Source organism: Polyergus mexicanus, unplaced genomic scaffold, assembly GCF_030449975.1.
Source record: "Polyergus mexicanus isolate NDT 795.1 unplaced genomic scaffold, iyPolMexi1.0 SCAF_7, whole genome shotgun sequence".
NCBI classification, from domain to species: Eukaryota; Metazoa; Arthropoda; class Insecta; order Hymenoptera; family Formicidae; genus Polyergus; species Polyergus mexicanus.
Window position 1 is genome coordinate 2,519,696 of NW_027223327.1, and position 23,838 is coordinate 2,543,533.

The 23,838-nt window shown below is 29.8% G+C and overlaps 2 protein-coding genes across 2 annotated transcripts; both read right to left on the bottom strand.

Moving 5' to 3' along the window:
• Positions 1–5,046: 5,046 nt before the first annotated feature.
• LOC138934871 (fatty acid synthase-like) lies at positions 5,047–17,147 on the bottom strand. The gene is made up of 17 exons (XM_070299014.1): positions 16,920–17,147; positions 16,200–16,618; positions 15,056–15,346; positions 13,793–14,000; positions 13,209–13,369; positions 12,582–12,899; positions 11,755–12,260; positions 11,290–11,591; positions 10,659–11,060; positions 9,544–10,562; positions 9,167–9,411; positions 8,232–8,925; positions 7,156–7,984; positions 6,473–6,948; positions 6,085–6,336; positions 5,264–5,515; positions 5,047–5,186 (listed from the first exon to the last, which is right to left on the bottom strand). The coding sequence occupies exons 1-17, from the start codon at positions 17,026–17,028 to the stop codon at positions 5,094–5,096; spliced, it is 6,576 nt and encodes a 2,191-aa protein (XP_070155115.1). The 5' UTR covers positions 17,029–17,147; the 3' UTR covers positions 5,047–5,093.
• A 151-nt stretch (positions 17,148–17,298) lies between these two features.
• On the bottom strand, positions 17,299–17,936 carry LOC138934911 (fatty acid synthase-like). Its single transcript, XM_070299062.1, has 2 exons — positions 17,765–17,936; positions 17,299–17,588 (listed from the first exon to the last, which is right to left on the bottom strand). The coding sequence occupies exons 1-2, from the start codon at positions 17,934–17,936 to the stop codon at positions 17,299–17,301; spliced, it is 462 nt and encodes a 153-aa protein (XP_070155163.1).
• Positions 17,937–23,838: the final 5,902 nt, after the last annotated feature.

The following is a 23,838-nucleotide window of genomic DNA, read 5'->3' on the forward strand; positions in this document are numbered from 1 at the left end:
CAGGAAAGGGGGGCTTCAAGCTACACATGGAAGATACTCGTGACAGTGATCTTCGCAACATATGTCAAGGTCAAAGTCATCGGGTCCGTTCTGTAACGTTTTATTATCATGTCCAATACTTTAAAGTAATATATCTCGAAAACTATTGGTCGAAAAATTTTTTTACTATTTTTCTCATGTTTCTCTTCAAAAATGATTTCCGAAACAACCTTTCAAATAGGGGGCCGTAGTTATCGTAATCGTGCCAGTTTATTAATTATATAACGCAAGAGAATGTAATACAAATAATTTTGATAAAGTTTATATTTATTTATATAGTCTAGCATATTGATATAACATGCTTCATAAATGTAATAAAACGGAACAAGCATAAACAAAGTAATACCTTTTAATACGTACAATCCTTTATATTATTGAATATTACAGAGTTTTGAATATCTCTTTTTGATGGTAAAACATTATTTTTTTTTAAAGAATGCGAGATAACATCTGAAATACCTCAATGAACTTTCATATTTACATTAAGGCATTCCTGAGAAGGTCCTTATTAAATCTCGACCAAAATGACCTTGTTAGCTAGTAATAAAAAAAAGTTTATTCGATTCCATTCATGCTCTATTCGGGCCAAACCTACTGGGGTAGACCCGAAGAAAACCTTATCAAGACCTTATGGTACATCGGATATACTTCTACTCGGATAGATCGAGTAGGAAAATTCTGTACTATTCTGCGAGTTTTGCAATAATTATAGAGAAAGTACTTTTAAAACAACTGCCAATTCGCGCGAGTACAAGCACATGCCGAGAAGAGACATTTTAGGCTCAATTGCACCGATGTTACTTTGGCTATAAGCAAGCCTTAAAACATTTGGTTTTGGTCTGTCATAATAACCAATATTATTTGGCTTTTGTTTTTAGACTTTAGACTATAATTTAATCATTGATTTACTTATATTTAATAACATTTTTTTTCCATGACTATAATGCATACCTAATCACTGATCAATATTTGTCCCTTATTTTAGCAATCGTGTATATGTGTAGTAAAACTATTAATTTTAAGAATCTTGATTCTTAATTTTTTGCAATAGAAAATGCAATATAAAATAGATTATTCATTCATTTAAATTAGCATGTTACACGTGGTATCAAGGTCTATCGGATGCACATATTTTTTAAATATTTAAATAAATCAAAGTAAATATGATTCGAAGTAGAGAATGTAATATAAAATACATTATTCATTCAATTTAAATTAGCATGTTACACGTGGCATCATGATTTATAGGATATACGCCTTTTGAATATTTAATTAGATCAAAGGAGATACAATGATGAAAGAGTATATTTCCATGTTGCAACACGCACTTCTATTGTGTTTCAAGAAAATATTTTAGATCATATATCTTGATTAAACTATAATATGTAAAACATCACGAGATTATATTATTATTTATATGTTCATATAAAATAAATATCTTATTATTCATTTGCTGATCGAATCGTTTTAAAGAAATATAGCATCTCGTTGAAAAATGGTTAAAATCGTTTTCTTGTAATAAATGTCGGTAAACCTATGGAAAACTCATTCATATGAAATAATGGATAAGAATACTCAATTCTTATGTATTTTTGCCTCCTCAACACGAATATGAAACTTAAAAATGGCGGTCGGTTTCGCAAATCGAAGAAAAACGCAAAAATCCAACCAAACGCGAAAATCTAATCTATGTCCGAGGAATGCATTTTTATTGGTAATAATTCATACCTGGAATATAGGTTTGGGTTAGGTTATATCTTCCAGAACTGTTGCCCCCCGTAATGTACAATATAATACAAATATATATATATATATATATATGTATTATATTATCCTTAATAATCTCTAATAATCCTTAAGGATTGAGCACATACAACAACTTAATGTGACAAAATTTTGTGCAATGATTACGACGCATCTTATGTCGAACAAACTTGTAGACAGCTACGAAAAAGGATTTTCGAACGTCGAAATCACATACGTAGAAACACATCAATCACAGCTCTCGGTCATTACGAACTACAGACTTGAGGCCAATTCTCAAGTCTGAATTCCACTCAAATGTAGTCGAAATTTTAGAAATTGAAACTTGGCTCGATAAAAAATTTGTCTCCGAAATGCTGTTTATTAAGCGGCAAAAGAATGGCCAGCAGGATGATATAAAATATTTACACCATGCATTTATGACAATAGTGGAAAACTTGTCAAAAAATTAACCGATTTCAAAATTTTAAGTTCAAATTTAATTTTAAAAATTTAGATTTAGTTTTTAAAATTAATTAAATTTATCACATTTGCCTTGTTCCCATTGTTTTCGTTTTTATGTCTTGTTTTTGTGATCTGTACGTATCTCTACTGTAGTGGAAAACTTGGCAAAATTTAAAAATTGATGGATTTGAAAATTAAAATTAAAATTAAAATTTAAAAATATGGATTGAATTTTAGAAATTAATTAAACTTATTTCATTTTCTTTTTTCCCGCTGTTTTTGGTTTTACTTCGTTTTATGGCTTGTTTTTGTGACTTGTACGTGTTTCCTCTATAATGGAGAACTTGCCAAAAAACTCAAATATTGTTTTATTAGGAAACTTAAATTTTAATTTGATTTCAAAGCTTGAATTGGATATAAAGATTAACCAAACTTGCCGCATTAGTATTTCTCTCACAATTTTTGATTTTTTAAATCTTTTTTTTATGATCATCTTTATGATCATTGTTTATGTGACCGTATCGACCGATCAACATGGGTCATCATTACATTATAAACCACCGACAGATATACATGTAGCGATGACATGTAGCTTTTCTTTCTGATTAATTCTAATTTGAAATTTGATTTTGTTTATAATAACAAATATGGTTTAGGACAAATTTTAAAATTCCAACGTAATCCTTACATATCTATGCTGAAGATGGATCAAAAAACGGTCCAAAGTATATACTTTTAATGCACATTTGTTAATAAAATTTAACAATAACTAGTTGGCGCACTAATGTCCGCGCCTTGGCTCTTATCTGCTAGATTTTCCACATAATTGAAATACTCTTGTGTGTATCCTTCACATAAAAATAGATATTTCAATTTTAAAAAATATATTACTCAGAATATGCTACAAAATTAAACAGAAAAAACTACATGATACCATCAAAAAAAAAAACATTACATTGATCTTAAAATTTGCGTCAAAGAATTTTCTTCGCAATGTAGTATATATCCCATAAAATCGTATAAGCATCGTATAATTTATTTTTTGAAAAAATACATTATTCGAACTCATATGACGTATATAATTTTAACACATTCTGGATAAAATATATTGATGTACTATATTATATTCTTAGAATGATTTTTTTGAATCGGAAAAATCAATTAATGTATTTCAAGTAATGAATATACACAAGTATGTTTCAGAAAATAGAAAAAAAAATTTTTACTAGCTTACAACATCGTAATTATGTTTAAAATAAAAACAGAAAACTAGCAAACTAACGAAATTAAAATTCTGTAAAACAATGACTGCATTTTGTATTAGAGACTAGGACATGCTATCCTATATTATTGGTTAGTAAGATGTGAATATTTTCAAAAAAAAATCCTTCATATAGTTGTTGCTGCTTCCCAATGGATTATGTTATTTTGTAAAACTGCACATATACATATAATACTATTTGGATATAATATATAAAAAGTAATGTAAACTGATTACCTGATTGAATTATCCAGAAATGCTATTCAGAAGAAAAGTGTATAACCACATTTCTTTATTAAATATAAGAATAAGAATCTTAATATAAAAATCAATTAAGAATGGATTATAATAGCAATAAGAGCTCAGCGCAGTATTAGGGGTGCATAAAAGTTTATTGTAAAAACAACTTAATGTAATATTAATAAGCGTAGAGCGGACGTTTCGGCTAATCTTTTAATCATCATCAACGCAATTAAAATTAAAATTAACCGGAAAATAGATATCGTAAATTTTTACAAGGAAATCTCGCGAACTCGAAAATTCTGACTTTGATAAAACTTCACAGGCATGTAGGCGATCAATAGATGAATTTAAAAATTTCCAGATGTTGTCCAAAAACGGTTCTAAGGGGTAAAAGAAAAGCGGCTTTTTGCCTTTTTCGATATATTTCGAAAACTATTTGAGATATCAAAAAATTGTTTACACAAAAGTTTTATGGTAAAAACGATTCTATTTAACCACATAAATAAAAATTTGAAAAAGATAATTTAAAACAAATTTTTTTTTAGAAATCTTTAAAAAAAAATTATTTTTTCAAATGTTTATTAATGCACTTGAATAGAGCTGTTCTTACCATAAAACTTTTGTGTAAGACACTTTTTGATATCTCAAATAGTTTTTGAGATATATCGAGAAAAGCAAACAGCCGCTCTATATATGAGGGATGCTTTCACCTATTACAACAGTTTTTGGGTAGCAACCACAAATTTCTAAATTTATCTATTGACCCCCCTACATGTCTGTAAAGTTTCAGCAAAATCAGAATTTCCGAGTTTGCGAGGTTCCCTTGTTAATCGATTAACCGCAAAAACCGTACAACCAAGATCTCTCAATCGTCATGATATATTCAACCGCATCACTGCTGTTGATAGAATGGCCAACTCCTCCATTAATGGGACGAAAGTTAATGAATATTGATTGGATTTTTTAACGATTTATCTTCCGATTAATATTAATTTTAATCCGTACGCCGATGATAGCTAAAACTTAGCGTACTTATACTCGCACTGATTAGTCAATTTTTTAAAATTAATTTCTCATTAATTATGCAAAATGATAGAAAACTTCCCTACTCGTCCTCAAACCCGCTGTACAGTGGTACCCGTGGTACAGTTATTATCGGACAAACAGCATACTCATATAAACAAATATATATAGATCTAACTTTTATTTTGTCAAATACTTTTACACGTATTCACATTTCTACAAATATTATTTTTTTTTTAATAGAAACATATTTGATTACATAATTCTTCCAATAATATTCTTTAAGTGATAATTTAATATTGATACAAAGCTATTTATTTTAGAATTCTTCGTTAATAAATAATGCCACTTTGTCCATCATTGTAATATGAGAACCTTGTACGTAATGTATTTTCACTGCACCTTCAGTAACCTAAAAATAATTTCTCTTGTAAAAAATATCTTAAAAATGATGAAATGTGTTTGTGTACTCTTTAATCAAATGTTTACCTTATGTAAACCATAATCCTGTTCAGGAAAAGTAAAAGGCATAAGTGTAGGTTTTAACAGTATTATAGATGATTTTAAAGGTGGCAATAAAGATATATCATAATCTTGTATAGCCAATAGATGATCGTAAACTGTTGTACATAAGAATTTTTGATTTTCAACACTTAATACATTGATCTTCTCCGAAAAGTGAGCTGTAAATAATTCTAATTTTTCCTCCCATGTACTGCACTTATTCAGCTCTAACGCAGACTGTAAATAATATAAGTATTGTATTTTATATACATACTAATAAAATGATAATCTACACTTAAAATTGAGACTATATTTTCACATTTCGGACAAACTACATGTTCATATTCTTATTACTTAATTACTTTTTCTGTATTTTTGAACAACGTAAGTCAAATTATTTTATCTTTTAATTATTAGCCATAATTTGTAGTCAAGGATTATTGTTTCAATTTGATATTTATTTTACACATGTGCTCAAAAAAATAGACATTATATTTCAATCATTGTAAATATTATATAATTCTTATACACTACCATTATTATCATTCTTTCTTACTCATTGAAAACCATTTAAAAAACGAGTCCTTCAAAGCTTCTATAATTTGTGTTATATGTAAATAAGACATTATCTTATATAAGGTAAAAGATATTTTATCATATAAAAGTGCATAAGGCATTCAAAATATTTTAATATTTTAATAAATAATTTTCTATACATTTTCATATATATTAATCGTATATAAACACTATTACGTAAACCGTTTTCGTAGTAAAAAATCATAATTTGGTCTCAATAATTGACTTACCATTTCATTGTCAGATTCGAGATACATTTTCATGAAATTAAGTAGAATGGCATTTTGTAGTTCTTGTTGTGAAGTATAATTATGCAATTCAATCAAAAATTTTAACCAATCAGGAGCTCCATCTATAAGTAATAACCGTCCAACGAAATTCTTAGCTTCTAATAATCTTGCTAACTCAATAGCAATTAAGGATCCAAATGAATAACCCACTATTAAAAATTCTTTTCGATCTTCCATTTTCTCCATTATGTACTAAAAAAATTAACATAAGCATATATAAAATAGTATACAAAGAAAGAGTGAGAGCGTGTGTATAATCAAATATTATCATTTAAATACACAGCAATTTAAGTAATAATTTCAAATAGATTATCTTATAATTACATACAGGCAGAAGATATGCTGCTGATTTCATTATTGAAAAAGTAACGTCCGGCATATTAAGTGCACCGTGTTGCAAACATATCGCCAAAGATTTAATTTCCGATTCTATCAATTTATATACGCTTGCAGATCCGTCGAGTCCTGGTATAAGAAATATTATGTTTTCAGCAACTTCCCTTTTTGTATCTAGTTCTACATAAATATCTGAACTCAAATCAGAATCCTTAAGTTTTCGTGTCAATATTTCGAAACCGACTAAATTATTTGTTGCGGTTTCAATAGCATCGTACGTTTTTCCTTGTTCGATTGCATTTGTCATTTTTTTAAGTCCAGCAAAAGTGAGATTTCGAATATCTTGTTCTGTCAATAAAATATCAAATTCTCTCTCCAATGTCTGTTTAATTTCTACCGCCATCATTGAATCCATGCCTAGCTCAGCCAGTAATACGTTTGGGGCAACTATATTCATATCTTTCAATCCTATTTTAAAAATTATATATTTTGATATAATTTTAATCAAACATTATTTTACCTTAACAACTATTGAAGCTTACATTTCTTGTATATTCTTTAATGCATTTTGTTATATCAATATAATATATTTTTAATAACATTATTGAATAAAAATTTTCTTTCTATAAATGTTTTGTCACAAATTTTTTATATTACAGTTGTTTACAAACTCACCCATAATATTTGCAACCGCTTCAAGTGGATTCATTGCTTGGTTAGAATTTTTTTTCTCAGCAACAACCATGCTGCTTACGATTGGCCGATCTTGTAGTAAAAATAATTCTAATGTGTCCAAACAAGAAAATATTGTTTGTTGCAATGTACCTCCAATAACAAGTTCTTCGTCATTTTCTTGCATATCTGCGACAAGCCCAACTTCACCAATTGCACCCCACTGTATAGCCAAACTATGTAAACCTTCCTTCATTCTTCTTTCACAAATTCTTTCCATTACGGAATTTGCCATTCCGTAATTTGTTTGGCCTGCGTTGCCTCTTCCGCATGAAACGGAAGAGAAAACGACGAAATGTTGAAGCTGAGTGCATATTGTTCTCGATAATTCGTCCATCTTTTTCGTCGTCCATGCCTTTGACACGAAAGACTCTTCGAATGTTTGCGGGGACTGATTCTTGAATATGCCATCTTTCAACACTACTGCGAGATTGAATATAGCATCCACAGGACCTTGTTCTTCGGCAAATTTTAATATAGATTCGCAGTCTTTATATCTCGAAGTATCAATAGCTGTAACGATTTGTACATTTATACCGTAAGATTGCCATAATGTGATTCTTGATCGCTGATACCCGTTCGTTATTCCAGTTCGCGATGTCACTACAAGATTTTTTGCACCACGTGAAATCAACCAATCAATTAATTCTAGACCAAAACCACCTAGACCACCTAAAACGATATAGCATTTATGTTCCAGGCAGTAGTATCGGGGATGTGCGAGTATAGGTGCATCCAAGAGTTCATCTTCTTTATGAATTTTTATCATTATCTGCAAATAATACTAATTTATTAGGATATTTATCCTTAAATGTATGTTCGTTTTTTTTTTGTAAATTCTCAAAAAAGGGTAGATAGTTTTTGTTCTCTGTATGTTGTTTTTCATATTAAATATTAATAAAAACTGTCTTTATTTTTTGTTTATGGAATATGTATATATATATATATATATATATATATATATATATATATCATATTTTTTGAGAATTTAATATTTCAATCCTAGTTACTGATCATACCTTGCCAATATGCTTTCCAGCAGCCATATATCTAAACGCAGCTTCTATTTCATCTCTTTCAAAGACTTTTCTGCACAATGGTTTGATAGCTCCTTGCTTTAAACCTTCTACTAGTTTATTCGACAATATCATCTTACTTTCTGGTCCGGCACAAAAAGAATTGTCCAATATTATACTGTGGAAACTAATGCCTTTTGAGAATGCAAATATTTCTAAAGGATTATTGGAAACCATATCAAACTTTCCAATTTCGAGGAAACGACCACCTTTTGCTAAGCAACGGATGGATGCTTGTAGTTTTTCTTCAGCTAAAGAATTCAATACGATATCTACTCCGCGACCCTCCGTCTTCTGGATAATCATTTGTTCAAAACTCGTGTCTCGAGAGTTTCCGATACGATCCTCGGAAATAGAGGGAAATGTTTCTCTTATAAAGTGTCGTTTCTCCATATTCCCAACCGTTGTAAACACTTCGCAACCTTCGTAAAGTGCAAGGTGAATTGCTGCTTGACCAACGCCTCCCGTACCAGAATGAATTAACACTTTGTCGCCTTTCTTCATTTTACCTTTCAAATACAAAGCATAATAGCATGTGCTATATACGCAAGGAACCGTGGCGGCGTCTTCCATCGTCCACTCATCAGGTATGATCCAACTGAGATATCTATCAGCTTTACAAATATTTGCGAATCCACTAAAAATAGTCATTTCTATTATTCATTACATTAAAATTACATTAAAAAAATCTTTTTTATCTTAAACATTCTGTATGTATTGTAGTAAAGTAATACAAAGAAACTTGCAAAATATAACAATTTTTTCAATTTCTTTTTTACTTCATCAATAGTTTCTTTAATTTAAATAAACAAAAATATGTTAAACAGTTTATTTATAAAAAATATATTAATTGACATCTGTGCGTATGACTAACTTACCCATTTGAACACAATCCCATTATTCTTTGTCCATTTTTATTAAAACCAACAAATTCCATTCCGATTAAATTGCTATTATTTCGTTCGAAAGAGGCGACAGAAGTCGAAACGAGCCTACCACTAGCTATCATGATATCTTTAAAATTGATAGACGCATAGACTATTCTTATCAGATTTTCTTCGTCATTGTTGACCAAAGATATTTTGTTTTGCACCCAACAGAAAGTGCTGAGATTACCTCGCACCTAAAATAAATAAATATAACCATTATTTTAATTCTATTAAAATTACATTAAATCATTGCTCAATCATTATAAATAAAAATATCACAAAGCATTATTGCAATTTTTCTTATGTACTGAATCTTTCTGACGTACCATTTGAGAAACATAAGCACTCTGTACGAGTTTTGGTTGTAGTAATGGTAATGGAAAATGCCTGTAAGAACCCCAAATGCTACCAGAACGTATAACATTGATGGGTAAATCCAGCTGTAGTTGCCTTATGTACAACGATTCTCGCAATGAAAAAGTAGGCGCATCTCTATCTTGAATGAATACACCTCTAATCATTTCACCGCCCGGTTCTTTTCGCAAACAATTTACAAGACCGATTAGTCCGCATTCGAAGTCCCCTTCTGCGACGACTATAATTCTCGTAGTTTCATTTTCCCTGTCCATGAATGATTTAAGTCTGTCTATCCATGAGAATTCATAATTGTTTACATGCACAATCTGTAGATTCTTCTTATTAATATCGCGTATTTTTCTTAATAATATAATTGTCTTATCATTGGTGCGTTTCTCCAAAATTACTTTTAACCCATACTTATCAAGACATGAGTAGTCGTAGATAGCATTCAATTCTTCGAATGTTAGAAGAAATCCCCTTGGCACCATGACAGATAATAATTGTTCATATAATTTGTTTTTATTTTTTGTTAAAATTCCGAAACCTAGAATCATCAAACAATTTTCATTTTTCGTCAGTTTATCGAATTCTATTGTGGAAATATTATCAGGCAAAGCGATATCTTTGAACCGCTCGTTTGTTGCTACCAGTTTGATATCGGATTGAATTTGCGGTAAATCATCTAGAACTTTATTCACAAATAAACAATTTAAATCCTCCGGCATCACTTGATCGCTATTCTCCACAAATTCGATGATTTTTACATTTATCATATTGTAACACTCGAGTGCAATATGCACCGACATTCTTGTTATATCCTCTAAAGACATTACATCTAGATCCCGATAAGCAACAAACTTGTATTCTTCAAGAATAGGATGAATCGCTCTTTGTTGGTGAGATATAGCTGTAGCCACGACGCCGCTTACTTCAATTCCTCCGGATATCAAAGCATCTAAATGCTTATAATTTTGTACAAGGATTTCTGCAATATGACACAATAGCGCGAATTTATACATATATTTTTCGAAAAATTATATTGGGCTAAATATTATGCTCATTTATATTACTGTAAACATACGATTTTTTTCATTTGGAAGCTTTTCAATTTTTTTTATATGAGATTCTGGGTCGATTACTACTTTACGAATTCTTGTTGGTACGAAGAGACTTCTCGAATACAGTCCTAAAATCATCATCTGTAACATGTTGTCAATAAATGTTACCCAGTTGTCAGTCCAGACGATATGACCATTCTTTCCCCTAATTGACGCGCTTTTTAATCCACGAAATTCGCCAGTATATTGATAACCACGAAGCTTCAATTCTTTATAGATATCTTTCGTACTCATCTTCTCTTCATCATTATCATTTCGATCAATAAATGTAGTACATATTTTCTCGTCTTCGATATTAATTGGAATTCGTACTGTTCCAGTAACGACACCATTGCTTCCTTCGATTATCTCGAATTTGCCACTACCTGTAAAAATATCGATATCAATTTCTTGTAAACGCAGTTAGTGCTAATATTGCATTTCCAGTTCAAATATGCTGTCACACTATTGACAGATTGCTCTTATTTATTGGATACAAATCTTATTTCAATTTATATTTTATACAATCTTATCTCTCATTTGTATTTGATGCAAAAACTTTTTATTTCCTTGTATATTTCTTATTTGCAAGATTAATTTAATTGTACAATTTACCCTTCTGGATCATAAGAGTTAAATCGACTGGACTTTGTTTTGATAATATTGTCGAGTGTAAAAAATTGACGTCTTCAAATATAATTGGAATTTCGAGATAATGTTGTTTTTTTAACCAGCCTATCATTTGCCATATAAGTAAAAGATATCCTGTAGCCGGTAATAAATTTTTTCCATTAATAACATGTCCAATCATATATATAAATTCTTCCTCTACATTAATAGAAACAATTACTTCTCCTTTGTCAATTGTTCTTTGTCCGACATAATGGAACGTATACCAATCTTTGGAATGATCCCATCTACAATAAATATCATTAATCAAACAATATATAAAATATTAATTCGCGTTTCTTTTACCGTCGTTAAAAATAATATAATTTAATTTTCTGCCTTTTAAAATTTCACTATTTTTCTATAGCGAATATGACTGAAAAATCTTGTGTTACATTAAGTAGAATTTACCTTATAAGGTGAGAAATCATCGGTGTGCTACGACTTACAGGAAACTTAACTTCAGGATATAAATTTGCGATTTGCGGCTGCAATCCTGCGTTATAAAGTTTACCAATTCCGTATAAAAATATTTCAATATTTGGTTTGTGAGAGAATTTGTATAAGGCGACATTTGTCACTGTTGTCTCTAAGGAATCATTAAGAATGTATTGCAAAATGTCGTGCGGCGCTATCTCAATCGTCACTGCGTCGTTTGGAATAAAGCGCAGAGTTTCTGAAAATAATACCGGTGCTAGCAAATAGTTTGCATAATATTCGGCTACACTTGACTTTGGAGATGCGCCGAACCATTCATAATACTCATTCAACACACTCAACCACTTTGCGCTTGGAGACGCTTCTTGTGGCAGTATTTGATTCAAGTATTCCAAAAGTTTAACTCTTGCGGGCTCGACATAACGACTATGAAAAGGTATACGTCCGAAGGAAATTTCTTTTACAGGAATATTGTCATTCTGAATAGGAATAAACTTTATCATTTATTTGAAATCAAACATATAATTATAAGCATACACGGAAAATAATTAGTTGCCGCAGCTAGAAACTGCACGTGGTAACTACATTTCAGACGTAATATATGGACAGCCAGCATCTTAGCTGTGACACCTACTTATTAGGTGCATATTAGTTGTGATACCTATTTATTAGGTACAGTAGCAAATCATTTTGCTAGAGTTTAGAAATTTATTTAGCAAACCATGATTAGCTATGGTAGCGAACATTTTTTTTCCGTGTATAGATAGATTATTTAATACTATTTAAGCGTTTTTACAAACCTGTAACATAGCGAGGAATGTTCTTACAGAGGTCGTTGGTCCACTCACGATAAAATTACGTGAATTATTGTAACAAGCTATATCTATATCCGATGGACAGATATTTTTCATAATTTTGAAATCGACATTAATTTCAGCCATTAAGCCATCTATTATTTTTGAGTTAAGAAATGCTAAGCCGATATAATATGCCAACATGATCGTTTCTTCGGCCGTCAAACATCCATCGGCATATCCACAAATCAACTCGCCAATAGAATGACCTATTATAATATCAGGAGTGATACCAATGCTTGTTAAAAGATCAACTATTCCGATCTGCAATACGTATAATTTTTATTACAACTTTCTAATATACTTTTCTGTTGAATAATATTATAAAATATTATAAATTTAGAATTCTGAATATTATTATATACATGTAATAATCTCTCTTTGAGAAATGTCTTTCCTTCAGAGATTCTCTTTCTGATTTTAGTTATATATATTATAAATAATTTCAGTTTTTTATAAGATCTTAATCTTTAAATATAAAACACTTTGTAAAAAATTAGAGAATTAGACAATACCAAAAAATGTTGCAGCATATATAGACGATATATTTTATTTATAAATATACGTTTATACCTGTAATCCAATAAGGCCAACAAATAAATTGACGATGTTATCGACAATATCTTTGTCTTTATTTGTTAGAATATCTGTCACCGATATACCGTGAGGTCTCAAAATTCTATCGCAATTCTGGACTGCTTTAATGAATGCTGGAAACTTCATTAAAGCTCGACCTACCAATATTTTAAAAAAATATTCGTATATAATTACATTATTTTATAATGTTGTGTAATACATTGTCTTAAATAATAATTTTATCTAATTGATTTAAACATATATGTATAAAATCTTTGAAAAATTGTTTATCTTTATTTTACAAATTTTTCCTACAGTATTATTACTATTTCAGTTTAGTTTAATCAAAATTTAGTTATCATTCTTAATAAATGTAACTTATAAAATTACAAAATTTGCAAACTAGAGAGATATACTTATATACTTGTTAACCCTGTTTCATGTTTTAACAAATACTTAAGTATGTTAATATATGTGTAAATTAAAAATTGTTAAATGTTCCAAAAATGCGAGCAAACATATTGCATATTAATAATTGTTGAATATTCCATTGCAATGTGATATTTTTGTGATTTATTTACCCATGTTAAGACACTGAAATCCAATTCCAGAAAATATGAAACAAATCGGTCTTCTCGTACATACGTTGCGTTTCATTTCAATTATTGCGTTATCGGATACGTTAGATCCAGCAATCATATATCCCCTGTAGAAATGTCCTTTTATATTGTCACTATGAATATGATGTAGCAAAGAGATGTATTCTACATCTATTGGCCGGTTCTGTACCTGTAGAGATATCGTTACTAATCGTAAGTATACCATAATTATTTTAAATCTTAATCAAGCGACGCGGTAGCGTCGCGACGCCAAGTACATAAAAAATTCTTTCCGGCTTGACATCAGTTTTGCCTATTTACAAGGGTCGTGGCTCTATCAAGTAGCTTTCAGATTACTCTTAAAGTTAATTTAAAAAAAGTTTATATATTTATACAGGATGTCTGATAAAGATTGTGCCAACATTTGTGAGCGGGTAGTAAACTCAGTACTAAGTAAACTAAGCGCAGTAAACTAAGCAGAAAAGTCCTGTACCATTTTTTCCTATAACGCTTAATAAAAGAGTTATTATTGAAAAAAGTCTTGCTAAAAAATTTTTCACATCCGTGCGTTCCGTCAAACTTTGCAATTTTCAGTATGCCAAACATGCCTTCAGATTACAGAAGTAGGGATGCATCGCAAGCAAATAATAGAGATACATTCTTAAAGTAGAAACGTTAAGCTTCATTTTAAAAAAGATCATTTATTCTTCAGATAATTTTTCGTGAAGTGATCGATAGTCAAAGTTGGTCAATTTTCGGCAAATATTTTCTATGCCATAATTTTTTTAAGCAGTGTATATTATAATCATGATACATATATATATATATATACATACATAAATATCTTATTTTCAATTATAAATCTTTGAAATTTGCACACAACTAATATTCTATTTTTAAACTGAATAATGGCTACGTTAACTATTAATGCGTTTGCTTCAACAGATGCAATATATCTTAGATCTGTTAATAATATTCTTCTCTTTTCTCCGCTTTTACCGGTTTAAAATAAACTTGAATTTATCTTCGATTTTTACATTTAGATCTCATTATTAGAATCATAATTTAAAATAATTAATATACTTCAGTTAAATGTAATTTAAGTTATAACAATAATTTTTTTAAATACTTTATATAAATTTAAGCAGTCTCTTTAATCTTTTCTCTCTTTCATTTAATAATAATACCTTTTTTATTCCTTACGTTCATTATTCAGTATTTGCATAAATTGTAATGTATACTTACGTCTTCTAATATAATTTTAACTGCTTCTTCCGTACATCCAGATATAGCTACGAGTCTAGGTAAATTGTCGTCTCCTTCATTATTGACTTTATTTGTTGGATTTGATTTCAGTAATATGTGGCAATTAGCACCGCCAAATCCGAAGGAATTGATACCGATATAACCACCCTTACATTCTATCGGTTCAGTGACTACATTTATTCTTCCTTCAATGATAGCAGCCATATCTTTTCGTGGATGTTTAAGATGTATAGTAGGAGCCATTATACCAGTTTCCATCGCTATTAAAACCTTTATCCAAAAATAACATTTAAATAAAAAAAAAAATACTTGCATAAGTTTACATGTGGCATTATATTATGTAGTGGTATTAACCTTATTTTGCCAAATATAAAAAGGTGATGGATTTGAAAATTTAAATTTAAATTTAGATCTAAAAATTTAGATAGAATTAAAAATTTAATTAAAATTAATTAATTTCGCATTTGCCATTTTCTCGCCATTTTTTCGTATTTACTTCGTTTTATGATTTGTTTTCGTGATCTGTACGTATTTCCTCTAAAATGGAGAACTTGCCAAAAATTCAAAAATTGATTTATCGGGAAACTTACATTTGAATTTGATTGTAAAGTTTGAATTAAATTTAAAGATTAAATAAATTTGCCGCATTAGTCTTTCTTTTATGGCATATTTACTTTTTGATTTTTGTTTATGACCATTTTTATGACCGTTATTATTGTGATCGTGCCGACCGTACCAACATTCGTCGTCATTATATTGTAAACAATCGATAATATACATATGACGTTTGGACGTTGTTCACTAATTTGTACAGATTCTACGCGGGTTTTAGTGAGCTTTCCATTCTGGTTATTAATTTGGAATTTAACTGCAACAACACAAATGTGGGGTATGTCGGGTTATATAATTCCAATTTAATTTCTACATATTTATATCTATACTGAAGATGGAGCAAAAACAGTCCGACTACATTGTTAATGCACATTTGTTAATAAAACTTAACAATAATGAGTTTGCGCACCAATACCCGCGCCTTAGCTCTTATCTGTCAGTATTCCCATTTAATTGTTTGTACTTTAAGCTTCTTGCTGTTATTATTAATCCTGTTTTGTTGTAAATTCACCTTTGCAATTTGACAATGACCGCTAACTGGCTCTGAATGTCCCATATTTGACTTCACTGAACCCAATAACAGAGGAAGTTGTCTTTTAGCGCATATAGCTTCATCGATGGCTCGAAGTTCCACTGGATCGCCGGCTAGAGTACCAGTTGCATGAGCCTCCATGTAAGATAATTCAAGAGGCGAAATATCACATTCTTCGTAAAATTCTTCCAATAATATTTTTTGCTTTTCAAGTGATGGAAAGGTAATTCCTTCTTTTTTAAAGCCATCGCAGTTGGTTTTACCATAGACAAAGGTCGCATAGATTCTTCTTGCATCCTTTGCCTTTTGTAGGTATACTACTACAGCTGCATCACTACGCATGTAACCAGAGCCTTCTTCATCGTAAGGTTTACAGTAACCATCATTAGATAAAACTCCTAAAATAATATTAACAGTTTATGTTTATAGTTCATTGATTCAATAGATACAAAAGATATAATTTTGTTTCCAGTTTCTATAATAATATACCAAGTACTTGAAAAATTCAATGTGGATATATATAAGCGAATTAATTGTATATCATTCGAAAACAAAAACTGCTACATTCAACAAAACATGAATTAACAAACATTATTATTATATAAATATTATTATTTTTATAAATGTATCAATAAATATTTATTCTATTTAATAACACAACATACCACTCTGAACACAATAATATTATTTTTCACATACCCAAACGAAAAAACTGGTAAGTTGAATTAGGATGGGCGCACACATTGACACTAGCGACAATAGCCGCTTCACAAATGCCAGATCGAATCATTCTGTAAGCTTCCACCATAGCAAAATGACTCGAGCTACATGCAGTATCGATATTATACGATGGTCCAGTAACGCCGAGCCAATAAGAAATTCTGTTTGCTATCACGCCTTTATTGCATCCAAGAATGGGTAATCCAGCAATCTATTAACAATTATGTGTGTTATGAAACAATTTTCATATAAATATTTTCCTCATATTTAGCAATAGGTTTGTATACGTATTAATATATTTATACACTTTTTTTTTTTAGGAACGCGTTTGTTTTATCAATTTCTGATATTAAGTTATTTAGAGAATAACCAATGAATTTAGAGAATAACCACATACTTGAGGTTTGTCGTATATTAATCCTGCATATGTATCACAAACATTTATTGCTGTGATAACGCTTGTATTAGTTCCCTGTAATTCTACTGGATTTATACCCCCATCAATAATCGCTTCATAGGTATGCTCAAGTAACATTCTGCATCCAGGATCAATCACATCAGCTTCTTCGAGCGAAATATTAAAAAATTCTGCGTCAAATTTTTGTATATTATTCATTTTTCCTATTCGAGGAGGCATCTCGAAGGTACCTTAAAATTTAAAATAATTTGGATAAATATATTATCATATTGTTAAGTCATGAATAATAAATTATACTAAAATATACTTAATGACATATTTTAAATATTTAATTTTATTTATTTATGTAAATTATTTATTTTATATGTGGATTTCCCCAACTAATTTTGAGAAAGAATTTTATTACAGTTGTTCCAGCGTTGATGATCGCTCGAACCAAGATCGATTTTATTGAAAAGATTGTCCTGAAATTCCTTTATGTTATTAGAATTAGGAAATCGTCCGGCAATGCCAGAGATAACTATTTCTTCTTCAGCATCTACGCTGACATATGGATTGAACCGCTTGTTATTTTCCATTTTCCACAAAGTCAAGTAATTCTGAAAAGAGATATCAGAATTTTATTTCAGTGTTACATCAAGCGACGCGGTAACGTCGCGACGCCAAGTTCAATATATAAAAAAATTTCTTCCGGCTTGTCAATAGTTTTGCCTATGTACAGGGGCCGCGGTTTTATCAAATAGCTTATCCGGAATTTTACGTCTCAGAAACAATCGATTAAAAATCTTCAGGAATGAAAGCCGTAATCAAAAATCTAACGGCACTTTTCTTATACAATGTGGATGCAAGGTTGCGTCCAATTTGAATAAGATTGGTGCAGTCAATCCTGAGGAAAGATAATCGTATACCTGAATTGATATTTCTTTCAGCTTTAAACAACTCACGTACCTATGCTCGCACGCACACACGCAAAGTGATTTTGTCCCTCAAACGATGTTCACATTGCTCATGTACGATTATTCGCTTGAATGTACAGAATGTTTTAAGAGACAAGATCATATGCGGATGCGTGTACATACGTGTGAGATAATAATAATGTATATTCATATTAAATAATGCTTCGTAATAAAAAAATTACTTTCTATTGCTTTCTATATTTTGATATTTATTCACTTACACCATTTATATATTATTATTGATTATACAGTTTGTATACAGTTTAACATCTATATTAAAATTATACCTATAAAATACCTATACAGTTTAACTTCTGGATTAAAACTATATCTGTAAAAATATAATCATATCGTGTTTTAAAATCTGTTAAATGATTGACAATAAGAGATTGCGCATTAAGACACTTCGTGACTGCGTCCGCTCCAATTCATTATGGTATATATAAGCTTTGTAAAAATATTTACCCTTTATATAATTTCTTTCATAAAAATTTTATTTCTATTAAATAAATCTTTAAAAAAATCACATCCACGTATATACTGTATAATTTGGTAATTTATATTTTTTAGAGAAAATATAAATTTTTACAAAAAGCAGTGACGTCCCACTAAAAAAAACATTAAAAAGGTAAAAAAAAATACGCCAAGTACATAAAAAATATTTCAACTTGCGTACGCAACAAAAAGCTTGAAAAATTATTTACTTCTAAAAAACAGATTATAAAAAAATTTTTATTTTAAATAAAAAATTTGAAAAATAGCTTATAAAAAATTTTCCTCTAAAAAATAGAAAACCTTAAAAATTAAAAAATAGCTCAAAAAATAATTTTGCCTCTAAAAAATATAAAACCCCTAAAAATTAAAGAATAAATACTAAAACGGAACGAAAAGGATTAAAGTTAAAGTGACATACAGAAACTTGGCGTGCCCAGGTCGCATTATAAATCATATATTTTTATTAATATATTGATAATGATTTCTGATAATCTTTTGCAAATTTTTATTTCAGATCGGGTACGCCAAGTTTCTATATGTCACTTTAACTTTAATCCTTTTCGTTCCGGGCCTATCTGATAAAGCTTATGATTAATTTCAAAACAAATCGATCAGATTGGCAAGGGGAATTTTTAAATTTGAAATTGGGCTCGATGTGATCGAAATTATTGCAGTAAAAGTTAAGTAGTTATATGATTTACTATCTGTAATAAAATCTGCAATATATATAATAGTATTATTTTATATATTATACAAAACATTAATTTGGAAGGGAAACATAGGTAATCATAATAATGTAATTTTTTAATAAAAATATAATGCATTTTAATTTTCTCCAGAGGATTTATAATATTTCTATAAATGCAAGATTGATTTTATGACAAATACTATTTCAATTTACAAATCCACCCAAATTGAATTACTCCTAAGTACTTGGCTAATTAATTATTGATTTTATAACCTAAATATAATCTAAAACAAATTATGACTATACAAATGTATCATTATTATGTAAGAATAATTATTAAAATACATAAAGTGTAGCATTATTATCAAAAAACAAGAAAGATTACCAAATTTCAAATTTCAAGATATAGAAAATCAGATTTCAACAAAAAAATTAGCAGAATAAAAACAGATATTTAGAATATTTAAAGCAAAAAGAAGATCGTTAAAACTATAAACTTTATTTCAAGTTTGCTCAGATTGTGCGCACTATATTATGTACATAATTCAGTTACATATAGAAATAATGTTTGAGATAATTTACTCAAAAATTAAAAAAATATATTTATGAAAAAAAAAACCAGAAAAGTTTATACTCACCACGTTCAATTTCCAAATAATTTTTTTTCTTTTTTAACTAACAGTAACTCTATTAAAAACAGAACTTTATAAACTTGGCTAATATAATGATAACTTATACCACAGAGCAAAACATGCCATACTATCTGTAAAATCAGATATGAAGTGTGTGATAATTACTCATATAACAGATTACTTATATAACAGATTCACTTCCGGGGAAAAAAACAGATGGAAATCAGTACAATTATACATTCAACTCACTTTACATATTGTGTTAAAGTTCAGCGGTTACGCAATCACAAAGTAAACGTGCGAGTTAATATATTTTGAAAATTATATTCAAATGCGGGATGCATTGCTTGTTCAAATTTATGCGCAGTTATAAAACATATGCGCAATTATAAAAACATCAAAAAAATATGCAATAAATTTTTTTTTGCGTTGAAAATATTAAATTATTCATTAAATAATATTTTTGGTAACAAATTTTATTGCATTTAAAGCTTTTAATAGTTTTGCATATTTTTCAAAATTATCATATTTTTATTAAATATCTCGTTTTTTAATTATTTTTAAGGAAAAAGATTTAAAAATCATAAAAATGTAAAAATTTAAAAACATATAACGAGTTTAAAGATATATCTATTTATACATACACATGCAGAGTGTGCACGCGCGGTAATAATCGTATCAACGTATGCGAATTAAACGCGAGTGGAGATAATTATATGGCCCCGATTAAGAACTGATTAGACAAGCCTTAATTAGTGATCGAATCCTGATGAGAGTACATGCGATCAGGATCTGAGATGTTTGGTAACGCAATGCCCATATCGGGAATTGATCTGAGGATCTTACCGGGAATCTAGTTTATCATGGTATATAAGATTCTTATATATGGTATAAGGTGATTATGAGGTATAAGTTTATTTATTATATAACGCAAGTGAATGTAATACAAATAATTTTGATAAAGTTTATATATATTTATATAATCTAGCAATGCATATTGATTTAACATGTTTCATAAATGTAATAAAACGGAACAAACATAAACAAAGTAATACCTTTTAGTACGTACAATCCTTCATTATTGTACATTATAGAGTTTTGAATATATCTTTTTGATGGTAAAAAATTATCTTTTTTAAAAGAATGCGAGATAACATCTGAAACACCTCAATGAATTTTTACATTCATATTAAGGCATTCCTGAGAAGGTCCTTATTAAATCCAGATCAAAATGACTTCGTTAGCTGGTAATAAAAAAAAGTTTATTTGGTCCCGTTCATGCCCTATTCGGGCCAAACCTACTAGACCCGAAGGAAACCTTATCAAGGTACATCGGGTATACTCCTACTCGGATAGATCGAGTAGGAAAATTCTGTACTATTCTGCGATTTTTGCAATAATTATAGAGACATTAATTTTAAAACAATTACCAACTCGCGCGAGTACAAGCGCATACCGAGAAGAGACATTTTAGGTCCAGTTGCACCGATGTTACTTTGGCTATAAGCAAGCCTTCAAACATTTGGTTTTGGTTTGTGATAATAACTAATATTATTTGGCTTTTGTTTTTAGACTTTAGACTATAATTTAATCATTGATTTACTTATATTTAATAACATTTTTTTTCCATTACTATAATGTATACCTAATCACTGATCAAATTTTGTCCCTTATTTTAGCAATCGTGTATATGTGTAGTAAAACTATTAATTTTAAGAATCTTGATTCTTAATTTTTTGCAATAGAAAATGCAATATAAAATAGATTATTCATTCATTTAAATTAGCATGTTACACGTGGTATCAAGGTCTATCGGATGCACATATTTTTTAAATATTTAAATAAATCAAAGTAAATATGATTCGAAGTAGAGAATGTAATATAAAATACATTATTCATTCAATTTAAATTAGCATGTTACACGTGGCATCACGATTTATAGGATATACGCCTTTTGAATATTTAATTAGATCAAAGGATATACAATGATGAAAGAGTATATTTCAATGTTGCAACACGCACTTCTATTGTGTTTCAAGAAAATATTTTAGATCATATATCTTGATTAAATTATAATATATAAAACATCACGAAATTATATTATTATTTATATGTTCATATAAGATATATATCTTGTTATTCATTTGCTGATCGAATATTTTAAAGAAATATAGCATCTCGTTGAAAAATGGTTAAAATTGTTTTCTTGTAATAAATGTCGGTAAACCTACAGAAAACCCACCTATATGAAATAATGGATAAAAATACCCAATTCTTATGTATTTTTGCTTCCTAAACACGAATATGAAACTTAAAAATGGCGGTCGGTTTCGCAAATCGAAAAAAAACGCAAAAATCCAGCCAAACGCGAAAATCTAATCTATGTCCGAGGGATGCATTTTTATTAGTAATAATTCACCCTGGAATATGGGCTTGGGTTAGATTATATCTTCCAGTACTGGTGCCTACTCGAAGGGGGGGGGGGACAAAACATTGTGTCCATGCATATACTTTACAACGCGAAGCAAAGTCCATCCCACAATTGTTGCGTGGATGGAAAAGTGTATGCGTGGACGCAGTGGCTTCCGCCCCCTTCCCCCTTTACGGAGGATTCTACTTCTGGAAAATATAACCTAACCCAAACCAAATTTCAGTTTTATATCAGAAATAGGTTTGGATTAGGGTATAACTTTTGAAAGTTGGGCCCCACCGAAGAGGGGGTGGGGGGGCGGAACCCACCGTGTTCACGCATATATTTTACAACGCGAAGCGAAGTCCACCCTATAATTGTTATGTGGGTAAGAGATGGATTGGGTTAGATTCGAAACGAAAATTTGGTTTAGCTTATATAACGTAGATGGAAGATGGGTTGAGTTAGGCTAGTTTTTCTCGGAGTGGTGGTGCAAAAAAGGGGGGGCTTCAAGCTACACATGGAAGATACTCGCGACAGTGATCTTCGCAACATATGTCAAGGTCAAAGTCATCGGGTCCGTTCTGTAACGTTTTATTATCATGTCCAATACTTTAAAGTAATATATCTCGAAAACTATTGGTCGAAAAATTTTTTTACTATTTTTCTCATGTTTCTCTTCAAAAATGATTTCCGAAACAACCTTTCAAATAGGGGGCCGTAGTTATCGTAATCGTGCCAGTTTATTAATTATATAACGCAAGAGAATGTAATACAAATAATTTTGATAAAGTTTATATTTATTTATATAGTCTAGCATATTGATATAACATGCTTCATAAATGTAATAAAACGGAACAAGCATAAACAAAGTAATACCTTTTAATACGTACAATCCTTTATATTATTGAATATTACAGAGTCTTGAATATCTCTTTTTGATGGTAAAACATTATTTTTTTTAAAAGAATGCGAGATAACATCTGAAATACCTCAATGAACTTTCATATTCACTTTAAAGCATTCCTGAGAAGGTCCTTATTAAATCCTGACCAAAATGACCTTGTTAGCTAGTAATAAAAAAAGGTTTATTTGATTCTATTCATGCTCTATACGGGCCAAACCTACTGTGGTAGACCCGAAGAAAACCTTATCAAGACCTTATGGTACATCGGATATACTTCTACTCGGATAGATCGAGTAGGAAAATTCTGTACTATTCTGCGAGTTTTGCAATAATTATAGAGAAAGTAATTTTAAAACAACTGCCAATTCGCGCGAGTACAAGCACATGCCGAG

Coding starts and splice junctions, on each gene's coding strand:
- LOC138934871 (XM_070299014.1), bottom strand. CDS start 17,028: ATGGTGGAAGCTTACAGAATGATTCGATCTGGCATTTGTGAAGCGGCT. Junction 13,370..13,792: donor ATTTCAGTGTCTTAACATGG/GTAAATAAATCA, acceptor AAATATTGGTAG/GTCGAGCTTTAATGAAGTTT. Junction 5,187..5,263: donor AGGATTATGGTTTACATAAG/GTAAACATTTGA, acceptor AATTATTTTTAG/GTTACTGAAGGTGCAGTGAA.
- LOC138934911 (XM_070299062.1), bottom strand. CDS start 17,936: ATGGAAAATAACAAGCGGTTCAATCCATATGTCAGCGTAGATGCTGAA. Junction 17,589..17,764: donor TCATCAACGCTGGAACAACT/GTAATAAAATTC, acceptor TTAAATTTTAAG/GTACCTTCGAGATGCCTCCT.